The 14,695-nt window shown below is 40.0% G+C and overlaps 1 protein-coding gene across 1 annotated transcript; it reads right to left on the minus strand.

Annotated features, from left to right (window-relative positions):
• Nucleotides 1-606: 606 nt before the first annotated feature.
• LOC118837123 (cystatin-A5-like) lies at nt 607-10,883 on the minus strand (the record flags this gene model as incomplete). The annotated part of the gene is made up of 4 exons (XM_036744101.1): nt 607-735; nt 4,189-4,290; nt 10,584-10,689; nt 10,828-10,883. Coding segments are annotated over 4 exons (393 nt in total), but the record flags the coding sequence as incomplete, so codon positions are not given.
• Nucleotides 10,884-14,695: the final 3,812 nt, after the last annotated feature.

Consider the following 14,695-nt stretch of genomic DNA (forward strand, 5'->3'; position numbering starts at 1 on the left):
TTTATGGTGTATGTGTGTGTTTTGGGGGGGAATGTTTGGTGAGTACTAGTCTTTCTATGTCATATGAGTAAATGTCTTTGCTAATGTATCTGTTGCCTGACAGTTAATGGGGCTCTTGAGATATATTAGGGATGCAGACCCAGAGGTTGCCCTTACTACCTGGGATAGCAGCCCTTACTTGGGAACCCAACCCAAAAGTACAAGTGTAAATTGAGAGAGGAGTCCAGGGAGAGTGCTACATGAATTTTCTTGGCAGTTTTATAGTGTAACCTAAGGCTCCTTGACTATTCAAAAGCGGTGTCTACTATGGAATAAGCTGAGATGTGAAATAATTTAAAGCAAATAATATTTGAACTGATTAAAAACTGAAATTCATATCTTTTATTCTTTTATCATTTTATTTCTAAATATATCCTTTCCCCTTCCTCTATCCAGTGAGGCGTCACTTATAACAAAGAATACAAAAGAGAGGAAAAGAGGGAACACTGAATAAAATTAATGTAATCAAAGTCAAAATCAACTTCACAAAGATTCATGCTTCATTTCAATTGGGCTTATTGATACAGGATGCTCATAAAGTAACCAAATGCATTTTAGACTGTGCCTCTAAAAGAAGTTCACTTCATCTTCCTTGGTTTTGCCAGTCTGGTAGTCTGAAAGCTCTATTGGTTCATTCATCTGAGGGAGAGGTTCATATATATTCAAATGTACATATTTATTACCCCCAATATGCACCTGCAAATAAAGAGAAGAGGAAAATCAGTGACATTTATTCCAACCCAATACCTCTCACCTGTCAGGATCACTGTATTAGGTACATTCCTACTTTAGGTGGGGGTTTTGACTAGATGACGTCTGATGGGAATTGTACATTTTTATTGTAACCTATGAATGAGCTTATTTATGCTGTGAAAACAAAATTATAGCAGTGATTGCCCTGAGAGATCACTGAGTTTTATTTTTAAGTCTAAGGCAATTGAGTCCCACAAAGGTCCAATGCACAAGAATATTCAGATAGGCAGCAATATCATGGTACTGTTAGTTCTTAAGATGATGGATCTAAAGCTGGAAGGGACATTGGTCCAGTCTGATCATTTGGTAGTTGAGGAAACTAAGTCCCCGTGAGGTGAGTCACTTGTAAGGCAGCTAGCGCATGCAGTGGATAGAATGATGGGCCTAGCATTAGGAAGACCTTCAGACAGTTCCTGTCTGCCTCAGTTTCCTCAACTGATTTTCTTGATCTGCACAAAGGGATAATAATACTACCTAAGTGTATCAGCAAGCACTCTAGCACACCCAGGATGGGCTGCTAGCACAAGTTCTTTGATCTGCTTTTATAAACGAAAGACAGCTTCAAAGGGGTTAACAAACTTACTTTCATTAAACAATGGAGACTTTATTCTCTCTAACCTCCTCACAAGGGCTACTGAGCACCAACTCCTATAGCATTCCTTAATCACCTTTCTCACAAGAGCTGAAGAGAAGGGGGGACAACTCCCCCTATGTCTCAATGGGGTCAATTGAAATGTGCACAACTTGTGCATTCCTCTAAATCCCCTTAAGCCTCAATGGATACCAGTTAAGGCAAATATAGATTCCCCCCAAGCCTCAACATGGCCCAATCAAGGCACACACAGCATCCTAGCTTGTGCATTCAACACTAAAGGTTCCCCACTCACTGGCTAGTGCCCACCTCCTTTATATTTACACTCTACCCCTCCAGGGTCCTGACCTTTACAATCTAAACAGGCAACACCTGGCTCTTACAATCTGCATGGGTCATGGTGATGTTTTGAACCATAGAATTCATATCTAATACCTGGGGACAAGAGACTGTTATGACCATGGATCCTGGAAAACCCAACTCCAAATAATACTAACAAAAATCCACATTGCTTATGCTCACACTAAGTCATAGGGCTATTGTGAGGATCAAATAAGAGCTTAGCATAGTGCCTAGAACATAAAGGCTGCTTGATAAATACTTGTTCTTAACCCACCCCTCCCCCCACCATTCCCTTCACTTCCCTTGTCCAAAGTCACAAGGTAAGTAGCAGCTGAGCCAGAATCTGATCCCAAATCATTTCCATTATACCAGAGTTGACTCTAGTTGTTAAGCACCTGGATTTTTGAATGTCTTAACAACTCATTTTTAATAACAGGGTCAACTACTATTTAGAATTGGAATTGTGCTTCTGTGCCAGAGTTTCATGTATTTTTAAGGATTTAATTGTCTAAATGTGTAGAAAAAAATATATGTCATACAAAAACATGGGTTCCCCTTTTCTGATTTTTACCCAAGCCTCTTTGAAAACATTGCAGTCTTTCTGTATCATGTGCCTTCCTTCCAGTGCTGTGTTCCTTGAGGCATAGCCCTATCTGCTCACTGTTCCTGTGTGTGGTGTTTTATCTCCCATTCCCCTCCCAAATACTAGCACTTAGCACATTATCTTCAACAAAGTCCTGTCTTTACCAAACCAGAATAAATGAAACCAACAAGACTGCTAGGTAGTGCCTTGGATAGGTAAGTCATTTAACAATTGTAGGCCCCAAGTAACTCCCTAGGACTGTTCAGCAAAGGCAATAGTTTGGTTCAGATCCGTGTTAGTAGAGAGGGTCCTCAGATGGAGAGAATGCTGGGCCTGGAGTCAAGAAGCCCTGAGTATGAATCTCACCTCAGACACTTACTTGCTGTGGGACTCTAGGTAAGTCACTTCATCTCATTTTCCTCTCCTGGGAATGTCTCTATCTCATTTGTAAGGATCCAATGAGATCATACTTATGTAGAGCTTAGCACCCAGGTGCCACTTAATAAATTCTTGTTTCCTTCAATTTTATACTGCAGCAGGTGCTCCTGGCTGGCTGACATCTCATAGCATCTTAACATAGCCTTGTTAACTTGACTGTGGTAATTCTATTCTGCTCTACCTTAAGGACAGAAACACTTGCATTCATCTTATCTACATTTCCTGGGTATCTCTACCCACAATCCCCAAAGGAGTGGCCAAGGAGTTCCCAGATGTGTGCCCGCAGCTGGCTACGTGGGGGGTCCCTAGGGTCATATTATTCTCTCAAAATTATGCTGTAGGGCATAGAGTGCTGGGTTTGTACTTGGAGAGGGCTCAAATCCTTTGACGGATATTAGTCTGACCCTTGTTAAGTCATTTAACCACCTTAGTCCCCAAGCAACATCCTGGAGTTAATCAACAAAGTCAATAGATGGGTTTAGATCTGCATTGGTAGAGAAGATTCACAGAACAAAATTTACTATAATGATAGAAATCCATCACGAGTTTGGAAAAAAAAACCCCAAATATGCCTAGGATTTGGAAAAGGAAGACTGTACTTCAGTAATTTCTGAAAGGTTGTGTTTGAAATCCTGGGCACCAATGGAGACCTGATGCTCACATTGTGTGAAGCTCTGATACCACACAGGTTGCTTACTCTGAAGCAAGATATAATCTAGTTGTTGGATTCAGGCCATAAAGTTATCAGTCTTGTTTCAAGGCTGTGATGACATGAAAGACCCAGTCCTCTGGGAATTTTCTCTTTTATCTTACAGTTCCCATCCAGGAACGTCTGGGACAATGGATCCTGGGACTTACTCTCCACTTGCAAGCCTGCAATTCACAATCATGTGGGCTAACATCTTATTAGAGGAATCATGACAGTAAATGGAATTCCCCCAATGAATAATCATGGGTATGTAAAGTCTGTATGTAAATCCTCAGAGTCACAGTCTTAAACATGAGAGCTTCCCGTGACATAAGATTTCTATAAAGCCTGTCTTGGCCTTACTTCTTTCCAGTTTCCAGGTTACTCAAAGTGAGGGCCTTGGGAGACCCTTTATCATTCTCTTTTTTTCTCCCTCTCCTCTCTCTCTCCCACCCTCCCTCTCATTTCATCATCCATTCTTTGGTTGCCGTCTCTCTGGTTCAATACGAGAGCAAAACCTACCAGGTTAGTCCTCTTCTCAGTCTGTGATGAATTCCTTCCCAAAGTTCCTTCCTCCATTCTGCCTCCTTCACTTTCTCTCAGTTACCACACCATCACTATATTTCCCCTAAGGTAGATACTTTAATTTCTCCAGTTACTCAAAGGGGAACAAGACGAATATCCCCATACTTTCTATACACATCGAAATAGAAAGAGTACTGAGTAGAATTCAATGACTTGTTGAACACTGACCTTTACATAATACATGCTGCCAGCAACCACTTGGCTTCTGTAACTTACAGCCTCAAAGCAGTCATATTTTTCGTTGGTCTTTTTTTCCAACTGTGGCTTTACCTTAAGAAAAGAGAGGAAGGTAAAGGTGGTTATCTGAAAGTAGTACCAGGTTTGCTTTCCTCAGTGGCCAATGCAGCACTGACAACCATGGAAACTTGAATCAAACCCTATTTTCCCCCATTTCCATAAATAATTAATTAATTAATGATTTTTTTTTTTAGAAAAATCTGTTTTTGTCTCCTGTACCTGAGGCTCTGTGCCAGGTGCTGAGGATTAAACAAAAAGGAACCCACAACCAGCCCCTACTCTCAAGGAGCTTACATTCTACTTCGAAGAATACAATATTTACCCAAATCAGTAAATACCAAATACATAAAAATAATTTCGAAAGGGAGGGCTCAATTACAGCAGCAATAACTTCCTGCTAAGGAGGAATAAATGATTGACTAATAGATTACAGCCTCCATCAGAGGCTGTAATGCACTTCTTCCGGGAATGATTATACAAATCTCTGAGTTGCTAAGGATGCTAACATAGAGTTTCAAAATCATACTCTGAAGATAACTCAGTGACTAATCTATGTACAATCCTACCAATAACAGAAAAACCACCCCCAATATATGACATAAGTAATGAGCTGAAAGGCAATGTGGTACAGTGGACAGAGTGCTGGATTTGTATCTACTGGACCTGAGTTCAAGTCCTGACTGTCACTACCTGAGGGACCTTGAGCAAGTTACTTCATTTCTGTGGGCCTCAGTTTCCTTATCTATAAAATAAGGGAGTCTGACTAGACCACTAAGCTCTCTTCCAGCTTTAAGATCTATGATCCAATGATCATCCAGCCTTTTTTTGAAGACTCCCAGTGAGGAGGCACAGTGGCACAGTGAAGGATACTACCTTTGGAGTCAGAGGATCTGGATTCCAGTCCTGACTCTGATCCTTACCACATGTGACCTTGTGCAAGTCCCTGGAGGACTCAGTCGCCTCATGTGTAAAATGAGGAGGTTGGACTAAATGGCCTCTGAGGTCCCTTCCAACTCTAGATTCATGATCCCAAGACCTTCTCATTCCACTTTTAGATAACTCTAGTCATTAGAAAGGTTTTCTTTATTTCAAGCTTAAATTTGCTTCTTTTCAACTTCCACCCATTGCTACTGGTTCTGTCTTCTGGGACCAAAGAGATCAAATCTCATCCCTTTCTGTCCCTTCAAGTACCTGAGGACATCTATCCTCTTTCCAGTGAGTTTTTTCCATGTGAATCAAGCAATCAATCCAAGTTAATTAAACACCTACTCTGTGTTCAGGCATTGTGCTAGGTCCTTGGGGGTACAAAGACAATCATCCCTCTGCCAAACCTGGAGAAGAAAAAGACTCATTGTGGGGCCCAAATTTCAGGTGCACAGCTTCATCCCATACTTCTAGTGTTCAGCCTTTTCAGTTGCATCAAACTTTTCATGACCCCATAAGGCTGGGTTGTTTTGTTTGCTGTTTTGGTAAAGATAATGTAGTGGGTTGTTTTTTCCTTCTCCAACTCATTTTACACATGAGGAAATTGAGGTAAACAGGATTAGGTTACTTGCCCAGGGTCACAGAGCTAGCAAGTGTCTGAGGCCAGATTGGAAATTAGGAAGAAAGTCTTACTCACACCAGACTCTATCCACTGTGCCACCTAGCACCTCTAAATTTGCAAAGCACTTTATTTACATTAACTCATGAGGCACTGTCCTCAACCTAGAATTTAAAAAATCAAGAGGCATCTTGTTTGGAAAAGAAAAAAATTTAATTATTTGGGCAGCCAGGTGGCACAGTGGATAGAGCATTGGGCTTGGAATCCAATCCTCCCTCAGACATATACTTCTCTTGTTAGGAAAGTTTGTGTTTAAAGGGTTAAGAGCACCCTGAGCTCAGGGCCAGGCCTATGTAATGTGTATTCCTTTGATATTCTAATAATAAACTCCTTCTGCTACATTTTTCCTGAGCCTACCTTATTTTCTTTAGGGTGAAACACAAAGGCAGATTTTTCTTTCAACACTGTACATGTTGGTTAGAAGGGTTTTGTTTTGTTTTTCCAATAGAGGTGAGTAGGGGAAAGAGAAAAAATAGAATTTTGTTCACTGAAAAAAATTAAATGAAGGTAAAAAAAATATCTTAGTAAGCAAGAGTCAGGGAAGTAACAATAGAACATCTTTCTCCCAGCTTCCCACATACTATACAATGGATTATCAGACTTAACATCTTTGGCCCTGAGCCCTGTCCTTCCCAGGATTGCCTCCCTCACCCTAACTCTTCAGGCAGTGGTCAAACTGTCAACTCCTAATTTCCCACCCAATCCATGGTCTCTTATACAAGCACACACTCTTGGACTTTCTAGTAGTTGTTCCTGTCAGTAACTTCCTGCAGAAAGACAGGGGCTTATGAGAACCAAGGGAAAGGCTATGCTTCAAGGACACATAATTTTGTCAGTGTGGGTAAGTCTTGGGCCTGCCTGGATTACAAATACTCCACAGATGGTCTTCATGAGTGGCTGTGGCCAATATACTCACATCACCTGGTTCCCCATTTTTCTGATAGTGGTCCTTTCATAACTAATCTAGGCTGGACTTTAGTCAACAGACATACAATTTGACATCAGGCCTTTCTGGCTAGGAAGGGCCTGCTAGAGGTTTTGCTCCATTGGCATAGTTTTGGAGAGCACAGGATCACCTCCACACAATGATAAAGCATTGAAATAGGACTTCCATGGTTTATACCTAACTATTATGAGAAGCCTTAAAAGTGTAGAGAAGAAATAGTCAGCCCTGGTCTTCATGGAAATAGGAATGGAACTAACTTTCACAAGTGTAAATGCCTTGTCCTCCTCTGCAAATGAGTGTTTGCCTCATTTCTTGTTTAGCCTTAATCACTCCATGACTGTTGCCTCAGTCAAAATGAGACTTGTTAAAGACCTTAGCTTGAAAAGACCATGATCTCCCACTGTATTCTGGGTCATCTCCACTCATCCTGATGAATATCTAGTCACTGGACCCAGATGTCTCTGGAAGAGAAAGTGAGTCTGGTGACTTTGCACAGCCCTCTCTCACTGAAATCCCATTCCCTTGCATGTCACAGCATCATCTCCCTGAGGTCATGCTCCTCTTTGAAAATGAAGGACAAACAACAACAACAAATGAGTGTGCCAGTACCATCACTCACAGGTGGAGGGGTAGAGTAGAATGAGCTCTACCTCTGGTGTTGGGAACTCCATTTCACGTTCCACCTCAGGCCTTCACTTCCTGCATATCATGGGCTGAGTCATCTCTCTTGACTTCAGTTATATTATCATTAGTTGAATGAGGGGTTGGACTAGATGACTTCTGATGGACCTTTTAGTTCTAGGGATTCTAAAGCCAGAGAACTCAGATAGACCCTTAAGGAAGCTATAGATAGATATCAGGGGTCCATGAATTTAGATATGATTTTTTAGATATTTTCCTTTTCACTAAACTTCTTTAAAATAAAATTTCTTGTTATGCTTTTAAAAACATTGTTCAGGGAAGGGGTCCTTAAGTTTCACCAAACTGCCAATGAGACACAAAAAGGCAGGGAGCCCCTGTTGTAGCTCTAGGACCCTGTGATACTATGACGACCTCACAAAGTTGTAGAGAATCACTGGAGCAGCAATTTTACGGATGGATTGGACCTCAGTGGCTGTCTCGTCCACCCATACCTTAAAGCAATCCCCAATATAACACGCCTGGCACATGATCATCCCACCTCTACTTGAAAGCAAAAGGAGAGCATCACCAACTCCACCTCTGTCCATTTTGCTTCTGAACAGCTCTAATAGTTAATTGACCCTATTTGTAACTTACACACATTGTTCTTGCCTTTGCCCTTTGTATCCAAGCAGATCAACTCTAATAGTCCTTCCAAATGCTAGGTTCTCAAATGGCGTTGTTGAGTCATTTCAGTAACGTCCAATTCTTTGTGACCCCATTTGGGGTTTCCTTGGCAAAGCTACTGGAGTGGTTTGCCATTTTTTTCTCCAGCTCATTGTGTAGATGAAGAAATTGAGGCAAACATGATTAAGTGACTTTCTACAGGGTCAAACAGCTAGTAAGTGTCTGAGACCATATTTGAGTTTAGGAAGATGAGTCTTTCTGGTACCAAGGCCTGGCACTCTATCCACTGTGCCACCTAGCTGCCACTTTCAAGTACTTCAAGTATTTTGTTCCCCTTCTGTCTTTTCTTCTCCAAACTAAAACCCCCCTGGCCCTTCAATGGATCCTCAATTGACATGGACTTCAAGCCCTTCACTGTATTTGTTACCATCTTTTAGACACTTTTCAGCTCATCAATGTACTTCATAAACTAAGATGGAACAACAAAACGCTTATCATTTTTGTCAAACCATAAGAATTATCCTCACCAAAATCTGCTTGACTGCTTGGAAAGTGTCGGTATATGTTGACTTATTAGTCAGAGTCCATTACATGTCTTTTGCAACATAACTTTGTTCTATATCTTTTTGGCCTTAACAAATAAGGTTATCGCAGTGGTTTCTAAATGATATCCATCAAATTGTTAATGATCCTGCACCAGACCTGCACAACTTGGCAGTAGGTAGGGGCCAAAATTAAATTAGGCTAAACTTCTTTGGGCCCCACAGTGGTTAGACTAGTGACAGACTGACAATGGCAGGTATCCTGAGAAACAGGAGAGTGCTCAGTCAAAATACTGCATTTTTTTCTTGACTACTGGAAATCTTTTGGCTGCCCTTAAGTGGTCTCAGCCTCTATCTTGTGCAGGCCTATCCTACTCTTTAGTTACAGGTTGATTCCACCCAATAAAATAAGAGAAGTGTCCTCAGAATTTCAAGATGATAATTATAGATTCAAAGAACCTTAGCACTGAAAGGCCGTTAGAGATCCCTTTTCTAATCTTTGCACTTTTCAGATTAAGCAACAGAGCTAGGATTTGATTCAAGCTCTGAAATGTAAAACATTACATGATCTAAAAGAAGATCTGAATAGAAGCAATAACTTTTTTCATGTATACTATGTATGTCTTCCTCCTTCATGAAAGGATTATTTTCTTTTTTTTATTGTGTATTTTGAGTCTGATAAATCAATGATTTCTTAGTGGCATGATAAGTACACCTAGATCTTGAAATCAATTTAAATTAATTGACAGTAAAAAAGATTGACAATGAATTAGAAATGAACACATTTTCATTTTGTCAGCCAGCATCTGGTCTAAGAAATAAAGCAAATTATCTGTTTCTATTGATTTCATAAGGTACAGGAAACTATATAAATTCATTCACCACTTATTGGTTGACTTTCCAATATTTTCTAAAATTTCTACTTGAAAAGCACAGTCATTCTGAATGTTATGTTCAAAATCCAGAAAAGTACATATTTTTATTTTTAAAATTGATGCCTTTCATTTTTACTCCACATTTATCTCCAGATCTATCCTTCTTCTCTTCCCCCCCCTGCCCCACTGAACCATGCTGTGTAATAAAGATTTTTTTTAAAAGAGAAAAAAAAAGTAGTTCAACAAAAACCAGTCAACCATGTCTGACAGCCTAAGAAACATTCCACACCCGTAGTCCCTTACCTCTGCAAAGAAGACCTTCTCATATCTCTTCTCTGGGACCAGACTTGGTCATTATAATTACACAGGATTCAGTTTTAATTTTTTTGCCTGTCTTTTCTTCTCATAGAATCATGAATTGAGAGCTGGAAAAGACATCAGGGACCACCTACCCCAATTCCTTTATTTTACATTTGAGGAAACTGAGGCCCAAGGGGATTAAGTGAATTGCCAAAGGTCCTATTGATAATAAGAGTCAGAGGGTAGGATTTGAACTCACTTGCTCTGAGCTCTAATTCAGTACTCTTGTCACTGTACCAGATTCACACTGTTATAGTCATTGCGTATATTCTTTTTGTACTGCATCACTTTGCAGTACATTCTACATTTAATTTGCATCATCTCAGTCTTTCTATGCTTCTTTAAATTTTTCATACTCATTATTTCTCATGGCATACGAATATTGTATTTCATTCATGTACCATTTTTTTTAGCCATTCCAAAATCAATGACTCTCTAACTTTGTTTCCAGTTCTTTGCTACCACAGAAAATGCTGCAGTGAATAAACTAGCAAATAAGAACATTATACAGATGATAGACAAACCTAAAAACTAGTTCTTTGAAAAGACGAATACAATAGAGAGATAGAGAGAGAGAGAGAGAGAGAGAGAGAGAGAGAGAGAGAGAGAGAGAGAGAGAGAGAATGGTTTTCAAGTTATCAAACCCATTATTTTCAATAAGATCCTTCCTTTCATAGAATTCACCACCTTACCTCATCAACCATCTTCTGGATTTCTGGAGTTGCAGGTTTAGTTTCACTTAAGCCTCCTTTTATCACCATGGTGTCCATTTCTTTGTAGAAGAGGATACTGGAACTGAAATGATGAAATGATAAGGTCAGTCATCCTGACTCCAGTTTTAAAGCAAGGCAGGCTGTCCTCACATCCAATTATGCAAGGATATGTCATAATAAAGAACTGCCTTCTTGGATGTAGAAATGACTCATTGCTCTCCTGTTACTATGTGTTAATTCATGACCATAAATATAAAGCATTGTCATATAATAAGTTAATTAGATGTCCCTCCCAAATCCCCTTTTTTAAAGTGGACAAGGAGAAGCAACTCTCTGTTTTCTGAGTGAATGGTTCATTCCAGAGCAGACTTCTCAAAAGCACTAATCAAACAAAAGAGGAAGGTCTACTTTATGGTGAAAGGTAATAGTGCCAAATTGCCAAATCCTTTTTTTTTTTCAGTTATACTTGTTCATTCTAAATAATGATTAATTCTCACTCCCTTCCTCAGGAATAGGCGGAGACTTTGGCCATGAGTGTTCCTCTAAAATGCTGATAGTCTATGAATTTATGGAGGAAACGCCTTTATTTTACATCCTTTTTTGATGGGTATTGTTGCCTAGTATGTAAATTTGCTTACAAAGAAGAGTTGGTCTTTCAACATATGTGAAGGTATGTGGAAATCCCTCTAGGGCAGGAACTGACTCACAGTTTTAGATCTCTGCTCTAGTATCCAGCATAGGGACTAGCATATAGCAGTAGCTTGATAGACTTTGAACCTATCATTTAATAATTTGAATCAGTCAACATATATTTATTAAGCACATAGTATGTGCCAGACAATTTTCTAGGGGCTGAGGATACATAGAAAAAGGTGAATTAATTCCTTCTTTCAAAAATTTACATTCTAGTAGGGGAGATAAATGCATATATTAGCATGTTTAAAATAAATTTAAAGAGGATAAATTCAGATAAATCAAAGTAGTTAAACACAAGGTAGGTTGATTAGAGGGCATCAGAAGTTAGGGGGATCTGGAAAGACTTCATGCAAAAGGGGGTCTTGAAGAAGAGGGTGTTGAGGGATTCTCTGAGGTTGATGTGAAGGAGCAGGGAATAGGAAGAGGGGACAGCTGAAGCACAGGCACAAAGATGAGGAATGGGATGGCATATAAAGAGAACAGTGATAGGCCAGATGGATTGGAATGTCAAGTGTATGAAAGAGTCTATGCAATAAAGCTGGAAAGGTAGGCTGGGGAGAGATTGTAAAGAGTTTTAAAAGTTAGAGAAGTTTGTAAGTGATCCTAAAAGCAAGAGGGAACCCTTGGGTGAATATCTGTTGCAGTTTCATGCTGTGTTGTGGTGGAGGAGTCTCAAAGAATTCAGAGTCAGACCACCAATAATCCAAGTACAGCCATTTATTGAAGACTGACAACCCTCAGAAGTAAGCTAGGTTCCAAGAGGAATCATTAGGTTCAGAGAAAGCAAGATGGATTTTTATAGGGTAAAGATGCAATTACGTAACAGGAATTATGAATATTAAAAAGGCAGGAGGGTTTCTCAAGAGACTAGGTAGTAGGAGAGAGATCCCTTCTATGATTGATGGTCAAACATCCTGGTCATGCTGTCGTCTCATTGGCTAGCTATTATGATCCTGTCTGGTTAAGATAGATAGTTAGGTTTTATGGTCCTTTCTTGCACTAAATTCATGCTGTGATTGTGGTTGTGTTCAAGAACACACCTATTCAAATATGTAAATGGGATCTCAGGGGAGTGACTAGCTAGGGGCAGTGACCAGCTAAAGTCAGTGGCTGTATTGAGTCTGGGCACTTGTGGTGTGGTTAAAGCCAGCTTGTGTGGCTAAATCAGCACATGCCTGCTGCTCAGTGGGGCCCATAAGGAAGTCAGAATATTGGGACTGGGAGCAGCTTTATCAGGATTCCATCACCTTTGTCTGGCAAATAATTCTTCCATTTTTGAAAGCTTGGATTTGTTAAATGAATGTGCCTGCCTGTTTATTTTTAAAAAACAATTTATTATTTTTTTCAAGTAACAAGAATTTTAAAAAAATTTAGGCTGTCCCTCCTGCTACTCCCTTTTCCATTTAGCAAATTTAAAAAAAGAAAAGGAAATCTCTCAAAACACAACTACATTGTCTTCAGAAGCAAAGTCCCACAGTGGTTCTGTCTGTAAATGGATGGCTCTTTCCGCATCTTGAGTTCATCTTCTCTCTATCAGAAGGTGAGTGGCATGTTTCCCCTTGATTCATTTGAACTCCTGGTTCATCATCATATTTTGTTGGTGAGAGTGCTAAAGCCTTTCCCAGTTCTTTTTCTCTGTAATCTTGTTATCGTTGAGTAAATTGTTCTCTTGGTTCTGCTCACTTCTCTTTGCCTCACTTCATAAAAGTCTTTCCAGACAATATGCTACTGACTGTATGTGGCCTAGTGGAGATAGACCCTGGTACTCACTTAGAGACTGTATGAGAAAGTTAAAGGAAGAGGCAATGAAGACTGCAATTATGATGGGAAACACTGATGTGTATCATGGTACCCCCTTAGCAGTTTCTCATAGAAATATAATAGTGAAGACAGCTCCTCCTACTTTTGTAAGTACCTAATTCTGACTCTACTAATTGGAGAAATAGGACACCCTCTTTTGGAGATGCTGGGTAAGATTTCACAATTAAGTGACTTAGGGGAATGGGGAAAAGATAAATTTCCTTGAGAGAGAAGAGTAAATAGCTAGCAGATTCAAAGTCAGAATAGATTGACCAGAAAAGAATTGTTTACTGCTCTATTGAGAGCAGGGATAGATTCTGGAAGAAGAGATGGTATTCCAACTAATGAGCTATATAAGATGTACCAAGAAAAGGTACTTACTATTAGACACAATAGGGGAGGAGGAATTGCTTCTACAGACCCTCCTGAATCAATGTATCCAAGTTTGTCACACCATCAGGGAGAACAGGAAATTGGCCAAGGCCCAGCTCAGATTAAAGAAAGTATATCACTAGTCAGAATGATGACCCCCAAACTGCAAATTAGAAAAGAGTAAATAACAATGAATAAGGCTATGATAGTGGTTTCATGGACTCCAGAAACATGGCTGACCCTATAGCTACCCTGCCTCTGGTTGTTGTCTCCTTGTTTCTTTTGCCTTTCTGTCTGTTCACCTTATTTGCTAGATTTGTTTCCGGCAGGCTTAGTACTCTCCTGCTGTAGATGCCTGATCGCTTAAGCCAGATGTCACCCCTTGTCTATGACTGTGTTGTATCACCCCTGGACATGGCGTTGACCAAGCTCTGGATGCCAGCTAAGGAACTGACCTCTTGAACGGGACCTCTTGGGACAGGCACAGCTGTCCATCCAATTTCCGCAGGACATACCTATAGAAGAAGAGACCTTCACCCCTTACCCCAAGGGTTTTGGGGCCACATTTGCTTGAGGGAGGAATGATGGGGTGTGCTTGTGCTCAAGCCCCACCCTAAGATATTGTTTTATGTGCTTATTTTGTGTTATCTCTGTTATATTGTTGTATAGTTCTGCTGACACCAGTTTCCCCATGCAATGGGCCTGAAAGATCTTGAGGCTGAATGTATTGGTTTTTTAATCTTTTTTTTTTACTTTATTTTTTATTTCTGGTATACAACACTCAGTTCCACAAGTTTTTGAGTTCCAAATTTTCTTCCCCTCCATCTCCTCCCCCTTCCTTACCTTTGCGTTAAACCAGTCAAGTTGTTAAGAAGAATTATAACCAATGCAATGAATCATGAGAAAGAAGAAACAAAACCAACAAAGAAGAAAAAAGAAAAAGAAAAGAGAGAGCCAATAGTTTGCCTCAATCTGCATTCAGACTCCATCATTCTTCCTCTGCATGTGGATACCTCTTTCCATCATGAGTGTTTTGGAGCTGTCTTTGAACTTTGCATTGCTGAGCAGAGCCAAGTCTATCAAAGTTCGTCATCACGGATACCGTGTGTCTGTAATAATGTACAATGTTTTCCTGGTTTCAGATCACATAGGTCTTTCCAGGTTATTATGAAGTCCGTATCGTCCCCATTTCTTATAGTACAATAGTATTCCATTACATTCAT

Source organism: Trichosurus vulpecula, chromosome 2 (assembly GCF_011100635.1).
Source record: "Trichosurus vulpecula isolate mTriVul1 chromosome 2, mTriVul1.pri, whole genome shotgun sequence".
Taxonomy (NCBI): domain Eukaryota; kingdom Metazoa; phylum Chordata; class Mammalia; order Diprotodontia; family Phalangeridae; genus Trichosurus; species Trichosurus vulpecula.